The sequence below is a fragment of the Esox lucius genome, chromosome 4 (assembly GCF_011004845.1).
Source record: "Esox lucius isolate fEsoLuc1 chromosome 4, fEsoLuc1.pri, whole genome shotgun sequence".
Classification (NCBI taxonomy): domain Eukaryota; kingdom Metazoa; phylum Chordata; class Actinopteri; order Esociformes; family Esocidae; genus Esox; species Esox lucius.
Window position 1 is genome coordinate 28,489,572 of NC_047572.1, and position 26,146 is coordinate 28,515,717.

General features: G+C 41.1%; 1 protein-coding gene across 3 annotated transcripts; it reads left to right on the plus strand.

Annotated features, from left to right (window-relative positions):
• Nucleotides 1-15,961: 15,961 nt before the first annotated feature.
• On the plus strand, nucleotides 15,962-24,956 carry ap1ar (adaptor related protein complex 1 associated regulatory protein). Of its 3 annotated transcripts, XM_010900917.4 has the most exons (10): nucleotides 15,981-16,413; nucleotides 18,001-18,049; nucleotides 18,165-18,191; nucleotides 18,351-18,376; nucleotides 18,490-18,586; nucleotides 19,146-19,244; nucleotides 20,031-20,095; nucleotides 20,190-20,263; nucleotides 20,446-20,568; nucleotides 22,297-24,956. In XM_010900917.4, exons 1-10 carry the CDS (start codon nucleotides 16,343-16,345, stop codon nucleotides 22,620-22,622), a joined length of 957 nt encoding a protein of 318 aa, XP_010899219.2. In that variant the 5' UTR covers nucleotides 15,981-16,342; the 3' UTR covers nucleotides 22,623-24,956. The 3 variants fall into 3 exon arrangements, with proteins under 3 accessions (XP_034147701.1, XP_034147702.1, XP_010899219.2); XM_034291810.1 differs by lacking the exon at nucleotides 22,297-24,956 and having other exon boundaries at nucleotides 15,962-16,413; nucleotides 17,976-18,049; nucleotides 20,446-21,107; XM_034291811.1 differs by lacking the exon at nucleotides 22,297-24,956 and having other exon boundaries at nucleotides 15,974-16,413; nucleotides 17,976-18,049; nucleotides 20,037-20,095; nucleotides 20,446-21,104.
• Nucleotides 24,957-26,146: the final 1,190 nt, after the last annotated feature.

Below are 26,146 nucleotides of genomic sequence, written 5' to 3' on the forward strand. Positions count from 1 at the left end.
GTGCAAAAGTTTATTGCAACATGTTATACACTGTATTATATATTCATATATAATATATATTATTATATATAAATATATAATGCCTCATGTACAACATGTACAACCAAACAGGTAATTTTTTTTTACCAAAAAGTTTGTTGGCTCCCGGCTGTAACACAAGGAGGCGCTAGAGAGCAATGTTACAAGCCAGTCCCACCCTTCCAGCTTGGGCAGTGCCATCCACTGGACCCTCTGGGATCATCGGAATATGGTGAGCCTCGGGCCACTGTGACACAGTTATGCTGCAAAACAATGACTAAGTCAACTGAGCCACGCAGGGGCCCGGAGACAGGTGCCCCTTGTTAAGAGATTTGTTGAGATATTCCCCAGACACTTTCTCCTGGATGTGCTGAAGCTCCGGTGGAACATTTTGGAAAATGTTGTGAGAAATTCCCAGCCGGAAAGGGAGTTCCTCTGCATAATCTAGCAACCAATCACCTACCACAACACCAAGCCCCACATGCCGAAGCGCCCGAGCACCAATCACTACCTTGGGACAGCTGTCTAGATCCTGCAGTGACTCTGGAAACAAAACAGGACAGTCAGTGCTTCATTAAAACTAAATTGTGATTTTAAAAAATTATCGTCAACTACTTCCTAAGAATAGTCCATGGTCTTTGACTCTTTGTCTCTATTTTTATTCATATCAAGCACTAATTCAAAGTTCAAGGCCAGTCATCCAGTACCCATCAATACATAAGCGTGTGAAGTGCTACCGCGATAACTCACCTAAGCAGGCTAGACTCCTCAGAACAGAGCGCCTGAGAAGAGGCACATTACCAGTATCCACAATAGCTCCGTTATATAAATATGGCATCCTGACGTTGGACTTATACTTAATGGTGACTCACAGTTGACACTAGCACAATTACTTCACGCGTGGGAGAGTAGAAATCAAGGATTCCAAGCTAATTCTCCCTCACTTCCGTCCCCTGGGCAGAACAACCCTTGAAGGGAGACTGATTTAAATGCAATTGTCCTCTGATGAAATCCCATCTATTTTTACCGCAGTGATGAAACAATCCTTGTGAATAGTCCCCTTTTTAAATAGAGCCTGATGATTTTTTTTTTTAGCTCCACTCCAGTACGTCCAGAATGATTACGGCTGACGATATGGTCCAGCACCTAAATCAACATCACAAACACGTGTCTCTGCTTTGGAGGTGACTATAGAGGAGGCCAACCACATAGCCCGCGCCACAGCATGTTTGGTAGACTAGATCGAGACGTCCTCCAATGCACATTTGCCACATGGATCTGCTTTTTATTACCCTGCTTGCTTAAACAGTGTTTTTGCCAGGGTAGGTGTGCTTACGGAAAACACTTCCCAGGTCAACGATGGTGACTAAGCTCCCAGGCATCCAACCTACTATAACGAGGTATCAGAGCACGCAACTGTGCTCGCGGGATGGCGCTGGGAAAATTTGGATCCACACTTTTATGGATTCGTTTGAAGATTTGACCAACTTCACAGAATGGCGTGTGTGGGACAGTGACTTAGCGCACTAAAACGGATCTGTCCTCGTCTCAAAAACATCACCACCAATCACAGTACCGATCAAAACCAGGTTTAGCTGTGTAATGGTTGATTTGGGGAGAGTGGATGCGCTTCTCTGTCTTTTTCTTTAACCCTAAATATTTCTGCAAAGCAGATGCTAAAATAAACAGTACTTACTGGTTCTATGGGAAGTCCTTGAGCACAACTGCATTAGGTCTAAAAGGTGTTGAGTTTGTAGCATAAAAAGCTAACATGGCTTTTAATGTCACTCTTTGAGTTTAACGTCACTCAAATGTGTCCTTGAGGCAGACCTGCACTGCAGGCGTTGATGGTGTTCTGCACAATGTTTCTGGTTGACTCAGTGGAGGGGTAGAGTTCATGTTCCAACTCCGAAATCAGCCAGTGATCAATGAGAATTTGAGGAGCTGAGGCACCTTAAAAACACGACACTGGATGGAGAGACCACAGGGGGAGCAATGCCCAGTTCGCCATTCTAAGCCTTAGATTTGGCTTTATCATCAGGACTGATCTCATCCAGAATGTCCTGGGTGAATTAGGGTTAAGTTGAGAAGTTTCAATGTCAGGGGTGAGTTGGTCGTTGACCAGGGGACCCCTGTGACTAAAGAGTGCACGGCCACCGCCTACAGAAAACACGATGGGTTGAACAATATCTTTAAAGTGCTCGTTTGCACTTTGATTTGTGTTATAGAAATGCATTGAGCTGTTGTAGAATTTGACAAATGTATCGGGGAGTAGAGAATTACTAGTTAAGTATCGGGCTGATTGGAATGGCACCAAGCCTGTTTTTAGACAATAGAAGAACGTGAAATATATTAATGGTGTCGTAAATAGGAGAGGGACAAGACATGGGTGGACAATTGAAGTCAAGAGGTATTTGTAAAATGCATGTGGGTAACCTGCATTTGGGCAAAAACTGATAAGAGGAATAAACTGTTTTAGACCAGGTAAATATGTATTGATGAAATGTCAGTTATTTAGTGAGATGTTGTGAGGAGACCTTTTTACCTATACAAACATTTTTAACTGTACCATAGATAGACTGTACCATAGATCACTGATCTTGTGTCTTTCTGTCTCTGTTCGCAAACATAATAAATTGTTATTGTGTTAAGAGAATTTGGTCTCTCTGTTTTACCTGCCTTTGAAAGAGTTCTATACTGGTGAATTTCCTTCACGCTCGCTCAGCTCACATGGAAACAGCTGACTTGGTGATGTGAAACAAACTGATTTGGACAAGGAAGTCTTGAAATTCACCATTGTGCATTTTTACAAGTATACTGTTAGATCCAGAAATAATTGGACACTGACACAAATTTTGTTATTTTGGCTGTTTACCAAAATATATTCAAGATACAGTAAAATAATGTGATCTTAAAGTGCAGCAGTCTATCAGCTTTATTTTAAGGGTATTCACATCCAATTTGAATGAAGGGTTTAGGAATTATAGCTCTTTAATATGCAGCTCCCTCTTTTACAAGGGACCAAAAGTAATTGGACAGTTGACTCATAAGCTGTTTCGTGGACAGGTGTGGGCTATTGCTTCGTTATTTCTTCATCAATTAAGCAGGTCAAAGGTCTGGAATTGATTCCAGGTTTGGCTTTCGGATTTGGAAGCTGTTGCTGTGAACCCACAACATGCGTTCAAAGGAGCTCTCAGTGCACGTTTGTTACATTCAGAGAAAAAAATAATACACTGGTGAGCTCTGCAACAAAAAAAGGCCTGGACGTCCACGGAAGACAACAGTGGTTAATGATCGTAAGATCCTCTCCATGGTAAAGAAAAACCCCTTCACCACATCCAGACAGGTGAAGAACACTCTCCATGAGGTAGGCATATCATTACCCAAGTCTACCATAAAGAGAAAACTTCACGAGAGCAAATACAGAGGGTTCACCACAAGGTGCAAACCATTCATAAGCCTCAAGAATAGAAAGGCCAGATTAGATTTATCAAAATCATCTAAAAAAGCCTGCCCAGTTCTGGAACAGCAGTTCTTTGGACAGATGAAACTGATATCAACCTGTACCAGAATGAAGGGAAGAAAAAAGTATAGAGAAGGCTTGGAATGGCTCATGATTCGAAAGCACACCCCATCATCTGTAAAACATGGTGGAGGCAGTGTAATGGCACGGGCATGCAACGCTTCCAATGGCACTGGGTCACTAGTGTTTATTGATGATGTGACAGAAGAAAAAAGCAGCCGGATGAATTCTGAAGTGCAGAGGGATATATTGTCTGCTCAGATTCAGCCAAATTCTATGAAGTTGATTGAACAGAGCTTCACTTTACAGATGGACGATGACCCAAAACATACTGCGAAAGCAACCCAGGATGAGAATCACCTGATCTCATCCTGATCAAGCATGCATTTCACTTGCTGAAGACAAAACATAAGGCACAAAGATTATATTGTGTTAATTTTTCCAATTACATTTGAGCCCCTGAAATAAGGGGACTATGTATGAAATTGTTGCAATTCCTAAACGATTCATACAATATTTTTGTTCAACCCCTTGAATTTAAGCTGAAAGTCTGCACTTCAATTGCATCTGGGTTGTTTCATTTCAAATCCATTGGGGTGGCTTACAGAGCAAAAATTATGAAAATTGTGTCAGTGTACAAATATTTCTGGACTTAACTGTATCTATGTATTCAATATTACAATCAGTAATAGGAGCAGAGAGTGTTACCATTCAGAAAGGCAGTGAATGGAAATCATGTTCTCCCTCTGAGTGGGATTTCTGTAAGAGAAAAGTAATCTTTAAATTCTCCAACTAGAGTGGCTTCTCCTAGTCAATCTGCCATTGACAATAAAGCACTGATAAGGAATCCAGTACAACCAAATGTGCAGAGCTGAAGAAAAATGATTAAATATCAGTTCCAAGCGTAGAGATTTAAAAAACGCTATATTAAGAGTGGAATTGTTTGGGGAATTGTTTATAGATTAAAGTGATATTGTACAATTATTACTATGAGGATGTGCTCTGAATAGAGCAGTGGTATTAAACCTAGAAGCAACACAGTCAATTACAGCACGAGTGTGTGGAGATGACAAAGATGATACCAGTTAGCTGTTAAGAGGACAGCACCACTGAGAATAGTGTCCTACAGCATCTGGTATGCTCCCCCTACAGGTAGCATAACCTAATTTGAGCCCGTTTGCATTTGGTTTGCCTGACAGAGGATCCCGGAAAGGTCTGATATATATCCATTGACACATGTGTTGAAAGACTTCAAGTGAGGGCAATTGAAACCTGACATTTTAAATGAGAGAATTGCAAACATTAGAAACCTTTCTCAAACATTTACGAAGAAATTGCCCGCAGAAACAGGATGGTCAAATTAAGGCAAGGCACATGTAGCTCGTGTCATCTGATTTGGCAAGCTGTTCCATAACTGTGGAGGGCTGATTGAGAATGGTCTGCCCCCAGCCTCAGCTCTTTAAACCTCAGTATTGTTAATATGCCTTGGGGGAGGAGCAGCTGGCCGGGATTCAAAGTGTGAAGGGGAAGCTTGCCTTCTGAATACAGGTAGAGAATATAATGAAGATAGAACCGGAGTACCATTAAAAGATTAATTATTTACCATTGTGTCACAGGTAGAATGGTGCCATCCCGTTTGTTCATCGCTAGGTGAATGGTCACTGTATAACTTAGCTTATAGTGAAGTCTGTCGTTTCTATCTTCAGCGGTCAGAGTGCACACTGTAAATTGATTAATAAAACAATTCAATACGTAACTTTTCCTCATACTCTGTTTACTGTGGCTACACAATTTAAGTCAGTTAATTGGCTAATAGCGGATGTAGCAACGCTCAGTTATTGTTATCAGAGGTAATTCCATACAAAAGAGTAGTGGCATAAAAAAACAGTCCCTCTTCCTGAATTTGATGGTAGACTGCATCGCAGTGAACATTCGGTGGTTCATTCAAAATGTTAATCCCACTCATCAGACACAGGGTAAGGCATCCAGGTGTCCCTGTTATACCCAGGGTTAGGTACACGCAGTCCGACTGATGCTCACGGTAGTATCTGTGTAGGTCAATTTGACAGCCTTGTTCCTGGGATGGAAGCTGCAGTGCCCAATGAGCAATCGGCACTGCTGTAGCCAAGCAACGTACTGATCCTTGTGAGCAACAAATCAAACGTTACAACAGTGGAATGATCAGTGACACAGTTTGAGGCTGTCGTTTTAACATACTGACTCGGCGTATTATGGGTCCAGCCCAAAGCACGGCAACTTAAAGGCGGACTTCCATTTCCCTGGGGTGAGAATGAACACTCCCCTATACGTGTGATATTTGTGCGTTTACACAGAGGCTGCTTGACCCATTGTTATTGGGATTGCTTACAAGCGAGGGCGAGTGGGCTGACATGCCCATTTAAGATTTGCAGGGTCGTATGTGGATCTGTGGAAGGCGTTGTAGACCGTGGTTCTTTGCATTTTCTGCCTCACACAAAATGCAGGAGAGTGGGCGAGTCAAATTAATTTAGACCAGATCCCTTTGTTATTGTGACATTGGCAGTCACATACATTACCAATGATTGGCCCCACTGGTAAATAATTACTTTTAAATAAATGTTTATCAGCTTGACACTAAAAATAGGACTGAAAAAGGACAACTTTCAATTGAGAAAGAAAACACCGGGTCCTATGTGTGTAACAAGTTGTTAGAACAGAGAGCGATGTGTCTTGTGTCATTTTTGCATTCAAAATCTCTCCCGATCCTTCAGAGCCATTCATACTCGCTTGTGGACTATCCTCTTGAGCTCACCCCACAAATTTAATAGGGCTTAAATCACGCGACTGGGAGGGCCATTGTGAAATCCTAGTACGCATGACATAACACCAGATATGGATGTTTACGTCTTGATGAGAATTGAAACTTTCATCTGGCAAGACATCCAAATAGTTTGTTGGCAGAGGGGTATGTTTGTAGGTTTGGGGACTTGGTGATCACAAGATTTAAGAGATATTGGCTTATTTATAGAGGTCAACAAATGTTTCGGTTCTCTGACTTACACCATTTTTATAGATGACGATATATATATGTATATATATATATATGTGTATATATATATATATATATATATATATATATATATATATATATATATATATATATATATATATACAGTATATATCCTAGAAGTCATGGATAGACACTTGGATGAAAAACAAATCAATTGGAATTAGCTTTAGTTCATAAGAGTTCCTATGGGTACCAGCAACTTTCACATACATTAAGAATTTCTTTGAAAAATGTATAAAGGTTATACATAAAATCAAGCTGATAATCAATTATAATTTTTCATGGACTTTTTTGCTCATCTTTACAAAGAGGGCCAGTCATTTCTGAAGGAAACTGTACAAACTAAAGGACAACAAAAAAGACTTTCAAATGGTTTATGTTATCCATATAAATCACTGTTCTTTTATTGTGAGAAACATGTACATTGGATTTGTTCAACAAAACAAGCTGCAATGATACAGGGCCATACATAGAAATGGATGTGATGAGGCTGATAAGACAGGGCCATACATAGAAATGGATGTGATGAGGCTGATGAGAAAGTGCCATACATTGAAATGGATGTGATGAGGCTGATGAGACAAGGCCATACATAGAAATGGATGTGATGAGGCTGATGAGACAGGGCCATACATAGAAATGGATGTGATGAGGCTGATGAGACAGGGCCATACATTGAAATGGATGTGATGAGGCTGATGAGACAGGGCCATACATAGAAATGGATGTGATGAGGCTGATGAGACAGGGCCATACATAGAAATGGATGTGATGAGGCTGATGAGACAGGGCCATACATAGAAATGGATGTGATGAGGCTGATGAGAAAGGGCCATACATTGAAATGGATGTGATGAGGCTGATGAGACAAGGCCATACATAGAAATGGATGTGATGAGGCTGATAAGACAGGGCCATACATAGAAATGGATATGATGAGGCTGATGAGAAAGGGCCATACATTGAAATGGATGTGATGAGGCTGATGAGACAAGGCCATACATAGAAATGGATGTGATGAGGCTGATGAGACAGGGCCATACATAGAAATGGATGTGATGAGGCTGATGAGACAGGGCCATACATTGAAATGGATGTGATGAGGCTGATGAGACAGGGCCATACATAGAAATGGATGTGATGAGGCTGATAAGACAGGGCCATACATAGAAATGGATGTGATGAGGCTGATGAGAAAGGGCCATACATTGAAATGGATGTGATGAGGCTGATGAGACAAGGCCATACATAGAAATGGATGTGATGAGGCTGATGAGACAGGGCCATACATAGAAATGGATGTGATGAGGCTGATGAGACAGGGCCATACATTGAAATGGATGTGATGAGGCTGATGAGACAAGGCCATACATAGAAATGGATGTGATGAGGCTGATGAGACAGGGCCATACATAGAAATGGATGTGATGAGGCTGATGAGACAGGGCCATACATTGAAATGGATGTGATGAGGCTGATGAGACAGGGCCATACATAGAAATGGATGTGATGAGGCTGATGAGACAGGGCCATACATAGAAATGGATGTGATGAGGCTGATGAGACAGGGCCATACATAGAAATGGATGTGATGAGGCTGATGAGAAAGGGCCATACATTGAAATGGATGTGATGAGGCTGATGAGACAAGGCCATACATAGAAATGGATGTGATGAGGCTGATAAGACAGGGCCATACATAGAAATGGATATGATGAGGCTGATGAGAAAGGGCCATACATTGAAATGGATGTGATGAGGCTGATGAGACAAGGCCATACATAGAAATGGATGTGATGAGGCTGATGAGACAGGGCCATACATAGAAATGGATGTGATGAGGCTGATGAGACAGGGCCATACATTGAAATGGATGTGATGAGGCTGATGAGACAGGGCCATACATAGAAATGGATGTGATGAGGCTGATAAGACAGGGCCATACATAGAAATGGATGTGATGAGGCTGATGAGAAAGGGCCATACATTGAAATGGATGTGATGAGGCTGATGAGACAAGGCCATACATAGAAATGGATGTGATGAGGCTGATGAGACAGGGCCATACATAGAAATGGATGTGATGAGGCTGATGAGACAGGGCCATACATTGAAATGGATGTGATGAGGCTGATGAGACAGGGCCATACATAGAAATGGATGTGATGAGGCTGATGAGACAGGGCCATACATTGAAATGGATGTGATGAGGCTGATGAGACAGGGCCATACATAGAAATGGATGTGATGAGGCTGATGAGACAGGGCCATACATAGAAATGGATGTGATGAGGCTGATGAGACAGGGCCATACATAGAAATGGATGTGATGAGGTTGATGAGACAGGGCCATACATTGAAATGGATGTGATGAGGTTGATGAGACAGGGCCATACATTGAAATGGATGTGATGAGGTTGATGAGACAGGGCCATACATAGAAATGGATGTGATGAGGTTGCTGAACAAAAGTGATTTTTTGGTGAAGGCAATGCCCAGAAAAACTCCTCCCACTCCAGAATTGAGAGATACTAAATGTTACAGAGGTAACAGCGCCACTCAGGCATGTCAATAAAAAAAGAAAAAGAAACTTCACAGTATAATTGTTTAATCAAAATGCTTCATTTGTATTATCACAGAAACCTTACATAAACAGAGAGTAAGAGAGAAAGAGAACCTTTGTTCTGACAGCAGGAAAGTTGTTTGCACCCAACTTACCTCCATAAAATGGGGTATCAGTACCAACTGGAGGAAAGGGTTGTTCTCTGATTGAAAATGGGCTTTTCCTGTACAGCCCAATGAACCTCCTAATGGACTAGAGGACACAAAGCAGTAGAGACAATCTCTGATCAGGGATTGGCTAATGCCACAATGGTACTAGGTTGCATTGGAATTTCAAATCATCAAACCTGAGTAATCTCAAAACCAATCTTCAATCAATAAAGGTACATGAGCCTTTCTGTCCATCACCATTATTGATGAATGAAAAATAAAACTAATGAACCCATGACGCCTCATCGAGTCACAGCGAGTTACCCTGCATAGGAACAGTTCCTAAATGACCTACATACGGAATGAACGGTGTCTGTCTTCGTCTTTGAAGTGTACAGGGTCGTACAGGCAGTGCTAAAATTGAACTCCATATGGTTCCGCAGAGGGCCACACACTCTATGCCCCGCCAAAACAGGTGCAAATGATTAGAAAATAATTAAAGAGCAACTGGGGACGGTCCAGTCTTCCATAAAGACTAGAAACTTTGTCTAGATTTGTCTTAACCCTACTGGTGTGTGGTAGAACATCGTGCCAAGATCAAAAGACCTATCTGAGTCCTTCACTACTGGCAATCTACTTTACATAGAGAGGTCATCACACCAAATTCAACCCAAGAGCTGACATCCAATCATAGAAGTCTTTAAGAACCCCAAAGCCATGCATGCAAGAAAGCCTCAAACATGACACAGTTGAAGCAGTACTGCATATAAGAGTGGGCAAAAATTCCTCCCAGTCGATGTGTAAAAGACTAATAGACAGTTCCAGGAAATGGTTACATGAAGTTATTTCAACGACAGTGGCCGAGACACGCTATTGAAGTGAGGTTTGTACTTCTGCACTATGAAAATGCATTTCAGGAGATTTTTGATGAATAAGTGGAGTCACAGTAGTGACTAATGGGCATTCTATGGGGGGGGGGGGTCCTCTCTTATAGCAAATTTTGAAGTTTATGTCTTCCCACTGAGAATTGTTCTCCCTTTTTGATTTCTTTATACACCATCTGGATATAGAACCAAAATGGGTTCAATAAAAAACAAATCAGGATAACGTTTGTACTTATTTCTTAGAAACCTTATCATATGACCTTATCATTACACAAAATGCATATAATAATTTTTTATTTTTTTTATATAACTCTACATTTTCTGCTTTATCGTAGGAAATTAACTCAAACCGCAAATGTTTCAAAGAAATATAAATGTGAGAAAATTGATGATTGGTGATCTCATCATTCTGTTGACTGTTATTTGGCATTTCAAAAAATATATATTATATACTCACCTAAAGGATTATTAGGAACACCATAATAATACTGTGTTTGACCCCCTTTCGCCTTTAGAACTGCCTTAATTCTACGTGGCATTGATTCAACAAGGTGCTGAAAGCATTCTTTAGAAATGTTGGCCCATATTGATAGGATAGCATCTTGCAGTTGATGGAGATTTGTGGGATGCACATCCAGGGCACGAAGCTCCCGTTCCACCACATCCCAAAGATGCTCTATTGGGTTGAGATCTGGTGACTGTGGGGGCCATTTCAGTACAGTCAACTCATTGTCATGTTCAAGAAACCTATTTGAAATGATTCGAGCTTTGTGACATGGTGCATTATCCTGCTGGAAGTAGCCATCAGAGGATGGGTACATGGTGGTCATAAAGGGATGGACATGGTCAGAAACAATGCTCAGGTAGGCCGTGGCATTTAAACAATGCCCAATTGGCACTAAGGGGCCTAAAGTGTGCCAAGAAAACATCCCCCACACCATTACACCACCACCACCAGCCTGCACAGTGGTAACAAGGCGTGATGGATCCATGTTCTCATTCTGTTTATGCCAAATTCTGACTCTACCATCTGAATGTCTCAACAGAAATCGAGACTCATCAGACCAGGCAACATTCTTCCAGTCTTCAACTGTCCAATTTTGGTGAACTTGTGCAAATTGTAGCCTCTTTTTCCTATTTGTAGTGGAGATGAGTGGTACCCGGTGGGGTCTTCTGCTGTGGTAGCCCATCTGCCTCAAGGTTGTGCGTGTTGTGGCTTCACAAATGCTTTGTTGCATACCTTGGTTGTAACGAGTGGTTATTTCAGTCAAAGTTGCTCTTCTATCAGCTTGAATCAGTCGGCCCATTCTCCTCTGACCTCTAGCATCAACAAGGCATTTTCACCCACAGGACTGCCGCAAACTGGATGTTTTTCCCTTTTCACACCATTCTTTGTAAACCCTAGAAATGGTTGTGCGTGAAAATCCCAGTAACTGAGCAGATTGTGAAATACTCAGACCGGCCCGTCTGGCACCAACAACCATGCCACGCTCAAAATTGCTTAAATTACCTTTTTTTCCCATTCTGACATTCAGTTTGGAGTTCAGGAGATTGTCTTGACCAGGACCACACCCCTAAAAGCATTGCAGCAACTGCCATGTGATTGGTTGATTAGATAATTGCATTAATGAGAAATTGAAAAGGTGTTCCTAATAATCCTTTAGGTGAGTGTATATTCCTGCTGATTTTAAATCTCTTAACCCATATTTCAACCAATTCTTCTTGGTTTTCAAGTCATGATAATACCCTTGCCTCGACAACCGTACAGGAGGTGTGGGACAGCCGAAGATCAAGATTTTGCTTCCTCAAGCACATTTCGCCAAGCATTTCTGAATCTTTCCACGCTGCTTTCTCAACCGGGATGTTTTTCACTGGTACACACATACCAAAGAGAATGCATTCCCAAAAGAAACAATCAAGATTGAGCTTACAGACACCTAACCTACTGCAAGGTGGACCTGCCTACTTCTATATTAGAGCACTGAGCGACTAGGAAGCCTTGTCTGACATCCACACCAAGCAGGGCCAAATTGAGCCAACCTTCGATAGACCTCTGGTCATTTCCAGCGTGGACTTACCACTTTCACTTCTGAATTGTACCAGAATTTTCCAACCCTTGTCTAATTGTGATATGACATTGACATTGTTAATCTGAGTCCGAACAGTGCTTTTGTGAACTATAGCGGGATGAATTTAAAGGTTACTCTACAATGTCACTCTTCCGGGCAGTAGACAGAGTCATTTCTTTCCTGACATCATGAAATCCTGCGGGCTCCAGCATGTGTTGAGACCAAGGTGACTCATTTAGCGAGCGGAAATGGAAATTAGCAAAGTACTCTTGAGACATGGGGAAGAACAGCAGCATTCATTACATGTCAGTTACCGCTACTATTTGGGTGTGAGTGTGTGTGTGTGTGTGTGTTTGTGTGGGTGTGTGTGTGTGTGTGTGTGTGTGTGTGTGTGTGTGTGTGAGCTGGCATATGAGTAAGTGTATGATTGTGTTCTGTCCCTCAAGCTGGCACCATTTTTTATTTTAGCAAACCTATTTCCCCTTCAATTTACACTTATAAATAAAAAAGTATTAAGTGGCCGATCACAAACTGGGGCAGAACCTAGCGATTAATTGTTGGGTGTCTTAATTTGAACCCTTCTGTTACTCACTCAAAACCTTCCTCTTCGACCTTTTTGGAAAGGAAAGAGAAAGGTGCAGTGGTCTCTTTTTCCGGAGCTGTATATGAACGAAGGACTTTGGATTGATGAATCGTTGCTTCCTAGGTCTGCCGTCTCGATCACCCATATTCCTTCTACGTTGTCTCTGTCCTGGTAAAACAACAACTCCTGTCCGTGTAACACACAGGAGTACAAGACCTTGAATGTTTTATTGGTCCATCTGTAATACATGCATTTGATGTTTTCTGGAAATGTATGTAAATTAGGAAGTTTTGCTTGCTGGTAAAGTATTTTTTTGGTATTATGTGTCAGACCCCAGGAGGAGCAGCTGTCGCCATGGCATCAGCTAATGAGGATCCAAGTAGAAGTACTACCTCTAGTTTTATAGACGCTCTGGAAGAAGAAGAAACGCTGCCCCCTGGAGAAAAGACGTGGTGGGTTCTTCATGAGCCAACAAGATTTTCAGAGGTACATTATTTTTAATTTAGACTCCAGCCAGATGGCAGATTCTTTTATTTTTTTTTTATAGTGGCAAGAAATACTATATACGTAAAGATGAATAACAATTATGCCATGCCTGTCAAATATGATTTATTTCTATGTGTCGTACCTGTAGGCTACAGTAACACCTGTAAGTGACATCTAGGAATCAAAGTCTGTCGTCTCCGTCTCTAGGTAGAAATTACATGTCGTTAAGAGGCTGCTGTGGGGAACACGTCTGTCTATACAGTTGTATTTCTATGTGCGTTTTAGTTTGAGCAGAGGCTGTAAGTGGTAGATAGGCGGGAGGGTGCTCTACCTGTCAGACAATGTGGTGCTCTGTGCGTTCCATGCTGTGAAGTGTGATTTACTCTGTGTGAAATCAAGTGTTGAGGTGACACGGATTATAAGATTTAAATCCATCTGACCTTAAGAGCCCAGCAGGGTGTCAAGGGAGCAGACATGACATTATGGACGGCTCAGTGAATGATGGTTTTAATAAACAGAACTGGTTATTAAAAGGTGATTAGATTCCTCTATCTGCCCAGTGGAGGGAGGGATTTATCGCCCTCTTGTGGTGATTGCGGTTGATACATTACATTATCCAAATGACTGTTCTGCATTGGCCATTATACAAATCAGTGTTTTCTGAAAAACAGCATGTGAATCCAACGAGTATTGACGACTTTACAGCTGGCATTTGGCAAAGTTGTTCACTTGTCCCCTCAAGATAAATAAAAGGCCAATGGGGCAGCATTTTTAAACTGGACTGGCACCAAGATCAAAACTTCCTGGGACTAGGGCAAAGTGGCTTTGTGAATGTCCAGCCTATTTCAGAATTACAGCAACAGGTAGGACTCTCTCATGAAATAGGAGAGGATTGAGGATTTCCAGAATTTTAAAGGCACGGTCAGGTAATTTGATCACCCTGTAAAAAATGCTAACCTCTTCCAAAAGAACAGTGATTTAAAAAGTGATCTCACGTTGTCTTGAAATGCATTCCCCCTGTTTCAGATATATCATCAAATACAAGAAATATGAAAATGCCTAAACCAACGAATGGTTCGCAAGTAGGGTATTTCAAGCTGTTAGTTTAGATTTTAGACGGAGGACCATGTGACCACAGTGGCTCTTCAGAGAAGTAAACTGGAAGACGAGACTTGCAACTTCATTGGTGCCCACTAGGCATTGGTGCCCACCTGATGCCCACCAGGCACCAGTCAGATGCGAGCTTCTACCGGAAGTCAATGGAGCTTGCGGAGGAGAGGTGTGACATGGGTGGATTTGGGAAGGTTGAACACAAGACGGGGCTGCAGTGCTCTGGATAAGTTGCATGGGTTAGACGGTACAAGCGAGGTTCCCAGCCAACAATGCATTGCAATAGTCCAGACGGGAGATGCCGAGTGACTGGATAAGAACCTGAGCAACCTGAGAACTTCCTACATGTATGTAAGGTAGGGTTGTATTTTACGGATGTTGCACAGCATGAATCTACAAGAGCGAGTCACTGCTTTGATGTTTGCAGAGAATAACAGGCTTTTGTTGAGTGTCATGCCAAGTTTGTTTGTGCTCTGTGATAGGACCACCGTGGAGCTGTCAACCATGATAGACAGATCTTGGCAGGCCTTCCCCAGGAGGAAGGGCAGCTCTGTCTTATCAAGGTTATGCTTGAAGTGGTGGGCTGACATCCAAGCTGAGTTCCCACCAAAAAGATAAATGTATTGGCTAAATCTAGTGGTCACATAAAATGTCTAGTCATAGATTGGCTACATTTCTAATATCTGCTATTTCTCTCATCCATCACCCCACCTTTTGTGAGAAGCTATAGGCTCTGTGCACAAGCGTATGGACGAACTTCCGCTTTAGCCAGATGTCGGCATATCATTTTCCAGTTTACTTAAGGCGATCACCCGCGTAGCCCAAAATTTCTGTTTTTAGTAGATGTCTCCAAGACCTGCCTAAAATAAGCATTAGTGATGTCCATCAAATTGTTGATGCTTGGTCCCCTGCTCCAACAAGCAAGCGGAACAAGGGATTCAAACTCTACGTATCGAGTTATCTGCACAACTACGAGGGTAAGTAGTTTACTGTGGTGTAAGCTAGTTAGCGACATGTTCCTTTTTAGTGTAGTATTAGGCAGGACAATATAACGCATAAAAATTCACCCTAGCCTCAAAAACTGAAAAATAACAACTGGCATAGGAAGTAAACATCTGGTCCTATATGGTATTAATTGCGCTTAAACCTGCGTTACGTGGAAGTATATAAAAAATCGCCTTTTCTGACTATTTCTAGTGTAGCGTTTGAAGTCATTGAATGGCACAAGCCATATTTTATTAAAAAGAGGACATTCTCCTGATTAAAATGATGCCCCACTTATACCTTGAAACTTAAATGAGTCACGTACATTATATTTCTTTTCTTTTTTTCGTACAACAGTATCACTCATCTTGTTGTTAGTTTAGGTGTTTACTAATAGGGATGAGTATTAGTAAGTAAACCGGAAACTGCAATACCAACTTCTAGACAAAAGCGGACGTTCGCCTCAACGCTGGTGCACAGAGTCTATTATCTCCCGAACAACAGTATCTTAATTAGATATACAAAAACTTCTGGGCACGCAAAAACAGAGAAGCGTTATTACTTTTGGCCCAGGTTACATTCCGTAGCTCTACACGAGTCACATGTCTTGTACAAGGAAAAGCAGGAAGTATTGAATGAGAATGAGGCTCATGAAAACCACAGCGCGATCAGTGGATTGTTCAACAAGCTGTTGTACATAGAAATATACTATGTATATTTAAAGTACATGATTTGATTGACCAGTAAACGCATGTTGTCGTGCTTTGGATGCCATGTTACCTTTCCGTTGTAATAGCTAACGTCAGGAGGCTAGCTAATGCTAGTAAACCTGCTAGCAAATGAAGCACCAGTTAGCTAACTTAACAGAATATTCATCTAACTATCACTCGACCTATCGAAGGTAGCCTATTTCGACAGAATGCGATGGGGAACTGTTGGGCTTATTGTTGTGGGCTCTTCAGAAGAGAAGCGAACAGGATACAACGAGGAGGCGGGTAAGTAATGATTATTACGCCCATTATTAAACTTCCCCACGGCGGCATATGTTGTTGGTTGCACGAGCGAACGTTGACATGTCAACTACACCCCCGGCTAGTTATACAAAACATAATATAATTACAACGCAGTGTCAAAACATCAAGGTATTTTTAAAATACACTTTTGCTTGTCAAATTGTGAATAGCCTAGTTCTGTACCTTTGTATGATTAAGTAAGCTAGGCTTTTTCGCATCAGCAAGCAGAATCATTCCCCCACCCTATTCCTTGATGTGTTTTCTCGCCATAAGAACACACGGCTTTGTGTGAATCTTTGGGAGGGCATTAATATTTAATGGTGTATTTAGCTAGCTTAATAGTATATGCATTTTATATTCACTCTGAATCTGACGCATTGTATCCTGCTTTCTACAGATGTCAAACATTCAGCCTGAGCCGGTGCTGGACAGATCTTAGTCACCCGATAGTTATTGAGGCTGCAGTCGTTTTAATTGAACGCTAATTTAATCGGCCACTGTAGAGAACTTGGTTAATTTGTGTTTAATATATTTTTCCAAACCGCTCCCTGTATACATTCGTAAGAAACACAAAATATGTAGTAGATGTGAAAACGTGCTTCATTTTCTACCATCAGTTATTGAAATAGTAAATATGTTAGAAGACATTGCGACCTTTCACCATTTTAATGTAGTCAACTTAGTGTGATTGCCGACCTTGGAGTCTTGTCCAACTACTTAAAAATGCAGATGATTCAAAATGGCATCTATGTGTTTGGTCTTTACATGTTTTTCACCACACACATATTTTATGAAATACTGTAAATATTAAACAATGGTTATTATCGAAAGGAAGAGTTATGAATTGGTCAGTGAATGGTGGACTGTACAACACTAACGCCCCACAGAAGGTCAGCCAGTTGTGATCAGGTAATCAAACTGCGTTGCACGGTTGCTAAGCTAATTATCTCACATCTCTTGGAGAAAGCCAGGGGTGAATTAAGAAACTCAGAACAAGAAACAGTGTGAAAGAACAAGTGGCATCAATCAGATATCTGAGAATGTGTATGATATTGTGCTTATAGTTGGTAATGGGCCCCTGTCTAAGAACTACACATAATCCACCAAGTGGCCCCTCAAGGCCGGGGCGATTTGCATCTGCCACAGTGCTTACCAGCCACTTGTCACCAGGCAGCATAGATGAGGCTGGAACCTTGACTGTAGCCTCTTCAGATGTAGGCCAATGGCAGGCCTGATTTCGGGTTTACTGTATACCCTACAGATTTTGCCTGGTTATTGATTTGGACATGTTTAAACTGGTTGCATTTTCTGCATTGTATACAACTTGAGTTTTAGGAATATCAGTTCAGCTTTTGTGGAAATCACAAAGGAGTCCAAAGAGCGGTGTATTTTTCAGTGCTACACCCTAAATTATTTTTACCTGACAAAACTGTATGCTTGATGTTATCATCAGTTGGGCCTGTAGTTTCTGACGTAAGGATGTATCTTTTCTACTAGAAGTAGCCCATCATGACAGTTAAAGTCACAGCCTAACAGTATGTCAGTGTTGTGTCTTTTTTGTTCATGCAGGTCTAAATACTTTAGAAGCAGTACTGCAGGAGAACATTACACCATAGAGGTAACGACGCTTCTGGGAAATGTAGTTTTACTCAGATCATACACCACTTGGTTTAAAATGTTTTTTTTAATGTAATTATTAGGCTTACTTACAATGCAGTTCTGTGTCTCCACAGTTTGAAAACCTTGTTGAGAGTGATGAGGTGAGTGTTTGAACAGCATTTCTTAGTTTGAAATTCCAAAGTGTGATTTCAAGTGTGTATCAAGTCACATCACAGGACACACAATGAATGTTAAACAGGCCTATTGCGTGTTGTTCTTTGCCCACTTTCACTGTTGAAGTTGTTTGGTTTTAATTTCAGGCGGAGAGTCCACAAAGCTGTCCCAGGTATGCTTTTTGAACTTTGTTTCAGTGGACTGGTTTGCATTTCAGAATAATGTTAATAGGGCTCGGTAATCCAAGATGAGCTTCAGGTAATATTTGTTTACTTTTGATACCAGGCCTATCAGTGAAGATGAGATCGTCCACCTTAAAGAGCACCGCTATGCGGCCATTTCCGATCAGCAGACCCTGATAGACCAGAAACTGCAGGCAGAGGTAGGCTTCTGCAAGCAAACTGCTTTATCACTGAAGGGTCTCTGAAAGATCTGAATAAATTCAGTTCTACACAAGAGTTTCTTCTATAATATTCATATTGCAGTGTTTCTTCTAGGATGTTCTGTGAAAGGTGCGGGGGCTTGATTCTCAAAAATCTATTGCTATACCAAATGTAGAAATATATTATATAATGTAGAAATATATTATGTAATGTAATAATATATAAAAACATGAATTGCATCACATTTTGCAGCAGTTGCATTGATTTCTAAATGAATCTAAAGTAAAATGTTATCACTTGTTTGTTTATAGGAAATGGTTCAATTAGAATATCTACAATCCCCAAAATCTATTTTCTAAGCTTTTCAGTATCCCTCATATTGCCTAGCTAGATGGCTATTTTCAATAAGTCGATTCTCAGTCTAAGTCCTCATAGCAGCCTTATATTTTCATTTGTGCCAATCTTAATTTTTCATTATTTGCTTTAAATAATTGTTTTGCAATTTTGTCTTTCTGTTCCCAACTTTGTGTTGTTTATTTTATGTCATTTTCTGCTCAGTTATTGGCACAAGAGGAGAAGTTAAGGCTAGAAGAGGAGGCTAGAAATGCTGCCCAACGCGAGGCCGCAAAGCTGGCACGCGAGCGAAAGATAAAGGAGGTGAGACGGCCATTTTTGAGTGCGCCTGTCATCCCTTCACTGCCTTGTTGCGCCTCACCCACCTTTTCCTTGGCTTTACGCTTGCTCCCTTGGACACACTCTTCAAGTGCGTACCACCAAATTAACTGGTGGTCAATCCTTTGACTGTCTAAATAAATGTAGCCTGTGATATGTCTGTCAATAAGAATTTGTAAATCGTACCCAGCCCAGTGAAGGTCCCTTAAAGTAAAACTCTGAAGTGTTAAAAAAATACTGAGGCATTTATGTATACATTTCTTAACCACAAATTATGTATTAATTTGTTTCCATTTTTATTTCATTTTTATTTTTTCTTGATACCATGCTTTTTTATGCTTCATTTCACTGACTTTCCCTAATCAAACCATCAATGAACGCACACTGTCAGAAATGGCATCCGTCTCAGGAGTAATGCAGTTATTTACGTTGTTTCAAACTCGTATGTAAAATTGGTTAATGTCTAAAGTGTGGTGTTTTAATTACATTATACAAAGTTACACATTTTGTGTTCCTATAATGACAATTGAAATCCCGCTGGCGCTCACAAACTAAGTGCAATAAGTAAAAGTGTCTGATGGAAACTTCTGTTAAATAACATTTATTAACATTTATTTTGTTAAAAAGTATCCCCTTAAGTTGAATTAGTTTCACGTTTGACCATCTGCAACCTTAATACATTTTAACACAATAACGGCAACATTTTACTAACAAATTTACCAACAAAGTGGTGGCCAGGGGTTTTTCTGAGGTTTTCTTATGTTTTCAAAGCAACAGCTTGCACAGCGGGCAAAAGCCCGGGCAGATGTTGATGGCGGCATGGTCTACCCAAAAAAGTGAGTATATTAAACCAACCGATTTGGCTACCATTGAATTGCATGGACACATTAAGTCAATGTGCTTGTTTTTATGGGTTGGATTCTCTTCTAGGCGTGGCTCAGGCGGAGACTTCGATGTCTACCTACAGAGTGCGAAAGCCACTTCGGAAGCCTTCAGGAGCAACAGTGAGTCCACTGTTTTAGCACTGCCAATATCCCTTGACTATATCTCTGTTCCTGAAGTGTGCTGTATACCAATAAAACATTATTTTTGTTGTCCTTGAATTAAAGGTCATCCTCATGCCACATAAGTAGACCTGTTGTTCTTTGGCACCACCTGTGATTAGTTGTTTGTGTTGAGTCATCAGGGCTTTCCTCTGAAACTAATGTGATCACCCCCAACACGGAGAGCAGCTGGGACTTCAATACCAAGACCCGCTCCACCAATGACGACGGAACCTCGCTGGACCTGGAATGGGAGGATGAGGAAGGTAGGGATATACATATTCATTGCATCCTAGAGGATATGCATTTAGTGCAGCGTTGGTATACAGAAGACCGTCATTGTCTTTATTTTAGTAGTCCATGTTATGGCAATAACAGCTCAAATAAGCAAAGAGCCACAACAGTCTGTCATTACTTTAACATATGATGCTACGTCAATCAGCAAAGTTTCAGCAACTTTAAAGTTTTAACACTTTTTACAAAGTGCAGTCGCAAAAAACATCTAGCCCTGTGATGCGATTGGCTCTTTTGAGGACTGCCACAGGAAAGGAAGACCCGGAGTTACCGATGCTGCAGAACATAAGTTTGTTAGAGTTGCCCGCCTCAGAAGTTGGGAATTCACTGCACCTCAATTTCAGCCCAAATAAATATACCAGACACATCTCGACAGAGGAGACTGCGTGAATCAGGCCTTTTTGGTCTGACTGCTACAAAGAAACCACTGCTGAAGGACACCAATAAAGAAGAGACTTGCATGGGCCAAGAAATACAATAAATGGACATGAGACGGCTGGAATTCTGGCCTTTTTGGAAGGCCTTACTGTCTATGTAAGGCCCTACACTTCAGTTTGCACGTCAGAGCAAAAACCAAGCTGGGAACTCCAAGGAACTCTGTAGACTTCTGAGATTCTTTTCTGTTGAGGCATGGATCTGTAGAATGTATAAAAAAAATTACCACAGCATTGAAACTTCCCAGGACGGCAGTGCACCATTTGTTAAATGGAAGATGTTTGGAACTACGAAAATATGGACTTTTACTAGTGTTGGCCATCAGTAATCAGGCAGGAAGGGCCTTGGTCAGGGAGGTGACCAAGAACCCAGTGGCTTCTGTAACAGAGTTTGAATTTCTCTTCAAAGATTAGAGAACCTGCCAGAAAGACAACCATTAATAAGGCATTTATGGTTGTGTTGCTAGACAGAAGCCACTCCTGAGTAAAAGCCATATGACGCTTATAGGACTTATAGCATGAAGAAAAATATTCTGATGAGGTCACAACTATTGAGCATGAATGCAAAACTACAGGAATGCTTTTCAGCAGCAGGGCATGTAAGACAGGTCAAGATTAAGGGAAAGATGAACAGGGTAAAATACAGATAAATCCTTTAAGAAAGCCTGACACAGAACGCACAGGACTTAAGGCTCTTTCAGCAAGACCCAAAGCACATAGTTAAGACAAAAATGGAGTGGCTTCAGGACAAGTCTGTGAAGGTCCTTGAGTGGCCCAGGCAAAGCCCCGAATTGCACCCCATTAATCATCTTTGGGGTTGACCTAAAGATCAGTTCACCAATGCTTCCCATCCCATCTGACGGTGCTTGACAGGATCTGCAAGGAAGAATGTAGGAAACGAATGATATCCAAGTGTGTAAAGCTGGTAGAGACATACCCAAGAAGAATCTAAGCTGTAATCTTTGCCACATGCACCTCTGCAACGTAATGGAAAAGATTGTGCTTTTCTCTTTTTTTGTACATGAGGCATTTTTGGAGTTTCAGTAAATTGGCACACATTTCTAAAAACATTTTTATTTAATCAATAATGAATGGGGTTTTTGGAGAAAATGGAGGTGTCAGGATACTTTCCCAAGCCAGCGAATGTAGCTTTATTGAACAACTTCTAGTCAATTACAGAAATTGTCTATTTCCAGCCTCACAATCTCCGGGTTGAACGGCCACGTCAGGTTCAACCCCCATGTGACTTACTGTCTCCGTCTTCAGGTATGGGCCGGCCCGGCCCGGCCTGGGAAAGGTCTAAAACCGAGGAGGACATTCTCCGTGCCGCCCTTCGGCCCGATGGGAAGCAGGCTGCTGGTGGTCCGGCCTCCGCCTCCGAGGACTCCAATGCCCTGGAGTGGGAGAACGACTTTGTGAGCGCGCACAACGAAGGCAACGGCGAGGACAACGGCGAGGACTCTGAATACGAGTGCTTTGTCAACCCTGTCATGGACGTGGACACGCCGTCTGAGGAAACGCCCCCGGTAGTAGTCACTGTGCCGGGGACTGAGCGGAGATCGTCTGCGTTGCGAGGTGGATCTGGTCGATAGTTGGCGTTTGCCCAACGGCCCACGGCCTCATTTTTATCTTTTAATATTTTCTTGGAGTAGGCGAGTGAGTGCAATTTGCAAATCTAGTTTGGTGTGGGGACACGCTTAGTGTCGGTTCCGTATTGACTTGTGAATTGCTCTTTGATTTCAATTCCTTAATTTGAATCCCAATGGAATGAAAACCGCTTTTATTTTATTGTCGACATTGCTATTGTGGTTATTTGAACGTGTGTGGTTATCATACCATTGGGCAACATTTCCTGGTCGTTTGAAATATATGCTGAAGTCAACTTTTTTGCAATCCATAAAGCTATTAATGTTTTGGTTTTTTATGTTTTCTCCATGACATCAAACACTTCCATATGAAAGATTACGATCGAACATCCTACGTTTGTTTTTGCATTCTGAAGTCTGCTGATTGAACCTGCTTTGTACAATGACCCTCTGGTGTGAATGTTCTGAGAGGTCTACTTTGTTCAAAGTCACCAAGCGCATAGGAAAGCATATGATTAAAAGCAACAAAAATCAGTTGCTTCTATCAGTGCCTGAATCGATAGGAAATAAATCTGGGTAATATAAATATTTACCCGTTCATCCATTAGTTAAGTCAAAAAGATTGTCTCATGTTTTTATCAAAGTAGTTCCCTGTGTTTTCGAGCTTGCCCTTCCCTGGTATGAAACGTGTATGGAACAGCTGTAGTAGAGAGGCATATCATGTAGCAACTTGTCTGTTCATGCTGTGTGCTTCTATTGGAAAAATATAAATGCTATGATTTTTGTTTTGTTTAGCATTTCATTCAACTCACTGCTCCTTTATAATTATTTTTTACTTTAAGTCAAAATTTACTGTTTTCAAATGCTAATCAATTGACTGGTTTGTGTGACATTTCTTATGTACCTAGAAGGTTCGCTACCTCCGTTTTTTACGATGTTCAAAACTAAAACCCGAAGCATGTCACTTTTAAAGTTTAGGATCAATACACTTTGTCATGATGAGGAACTCCATGCATTCATTGGACCCAAGACAACATGAACACACTCTGGATAAATATGTACTGTCAACATGGACTCCATACTTAAACTCTGCCTTTCTGTTTTAGCACAATCGTTGATAGACATATCTCGAGACATTTTATGAATGAATGTAACACTGCTCACTGGAGTTCAACAAATTGTATTTAACATTCTGCTTAAATGGCTGATATAACAATGGAGTAGAAATAACTCTTGGGTTTGAAGAATACAGTGTAGAGATTGACAGATATGTGTAAATATCATTTGTGTGACTTTTCAAATTTGTTCTATGTCTTTCCTTCCTAATTTCAGTGTGGATGAACTTATTTTGCATGCCTTTGAAAACACCAGCTCGACTTGATTTTGCCATTGTGATGTTTTCACAGCAAATTTTCCCAGAGTGCACCTGTGTTATGAAAGAAAGAAAGCCAAACGTGGCACTATTTCGGTTGTTTCACCGTATTAAGAGTGACTATTACGTTCCTTTCGTTGTTTGCACTATCTATAGTTGTACCATTGTAGAGACACAAACCATTTGCCTTTAGCAATTTAAATGTATTTATTATTGGGGTGTAGAATTAGGCCTACCACATGCACAATTGGCCCTGTTCCAAATCTGTCATCCCTCTTAAACTAAACTGTTATAATATTATTGTCCACTGAAAAGTGTACATACAAAAAAAAAGGGAGGGATTGTGTTGCAATTTTATCTATGCACTGTTTGACTCAATGGATTTGTTGGGTCCAAACTATAATTGACTTTGTAGGTTTGTGTGCGCTTGCTGTGTTTTTTTAAGTGCTGTGCAATGCGACACTGACTTTGTGTCAACTCTTAGGATGTTGGGAAAGACAATAATACTTTTTCAGAGTTGGACAAAGTACATCATGGATGGATTGAGCATGGGTGCGCTTCATATCATTCTATTGTTTAGAAGTCTCCTTGTTTTTAATTGAGAAGAATGTATAGAGGAAGTTTCCAAAGTGGACCACTTTTATTTGGTTATGTGTATGTGGTACGTAATTGGGCGACTGATTAATATGTAGGAAACCGCTGAAGTACAACTTTAATCCTAACTTCATATCCAAGCATGTCTAACTGGTAAATTATCATCTCAATGTTGTTTTAGGCTAAAGTCTTGAGTTTCACACATGATTCTCAGGTCAGGATCACCCCCCTCCAGATGGAACTTACTGATTCAAATACTATTCCAAGCAGAATGTATAATCACTTGTGCCGTTCTGGTAAATGCTGTACAACATGTTTAGTTAAATTTGAGTGCACCTACAATAAACTTGACAAATCATAATCTGTGATCACTCGAGGAAGCATGGCGAAATTTTCGGAATTGTATTGTTTTCAGTAGTAGATAATTAATTCTGTTATCTGTATGTAAATGTTTGCGTTTTGCCAAAATTATCTAAATACTTATTGCCGATCCACCGAAATACTGGAAACAAAACGTGTGGTGATCTCCAGCAGGGGGCAGTATCACTATGGGATGTGATACATAATTTACATGACTGCCGCACCTGACCGAAAGGATGCTAGACCCTGGGCCAACGTCATTCCTGTCCCTCAATATGGAGCTGGCCTTAATGTCAGATGTCTTAAAGAAAGCTATTAACAATGCATTAAAATTTGACAAGTCTCATAAAACAGCATGCCAGCAAATACATTATGAACTGAATTAGTGTGTGTGTGTGTGTTACCAAGGGTGTCAAGAGAACCCCTTGCCTCTTCCCAAATTCAGTTTGCTGTCTTCAGACCGTGGAATAGTGAAGGTAAGGGAAATGAAGACAAACGGCAGAACAGGCAACTGAGACCCTGTGCCCAAAGAAAACCTTGTCTCCTATGAAGAATTGTGGGAGCTGGACAGAGGTGAATGAAATGATAGAACAACCACTGGCTTTACTGAATTACATTGAAAGCGTGCTTTCTCTGGGATAACGAAATGCTACAGTTTAGTTGTGAATACTTCAGGTGCTCTTAAACTAGTTATTACTTTGATAGACAGTGATTTATTTTAAATGCCTGTCACCTAAAACTAACAATTTGGTGCGAAGGCATGTTATTGCCCAACAGCAGCAGTGGCTGCATTATGGTAGATTCATATCACACATACCAGTATTCAAATCTGGCCCTCAAAGCTAGTTCCACTCCATTTTTTTCATCGCAATCTAATCTGGGACTAATTCAGACTTAAGAACACCAGGCGGGTCCAATTAATGATTTCTGACTTAGCCATTTTACACAGAAGCCTTTAAAAACAGTCTATATTTCGTGGCATTTAGAGCAGCTCGTGTGTACGCCGTTATTTTCCACTCTAAATAAGCTGGACCCTCTGCTCGGGTCCTTGACGCAAACGCTGTCACCGTCTAACCTTTGCCCTCATCCTTTGATGATCGGTCTTACTTTTTATATTTCTCTGAACGGGGAGATGTGCTCTAGCTGTTTTCTGCGTTAGCAAAAGCTTGTGGCCCGGACGGAAACGCGGCGGCCCTCATTATAA

Coding starts and splice junctions, on each gene's coding strand:
- ap1ar (XM_010900917.4), top strand. CDS start 16,343: ATGGGGAACTGTTGGGCTTATTGTTGTGGGCTCTTCAGAAGAGAAGCG. Junction 18,377..18,489: donor AGTCCACAAAGCTGTCCCAG/GTATGCTTTTTG, acceptor TTTTGATACCAG/GCCTATCAGTGAAGATGAGA. Junction 19,245..20,030: donor GCGAGCGAAAGATAAAGGAG/GTGAGACGGCCA, acceptor ATGTTTTCAAAG/CAACAGCTTGCACAGCGGGC.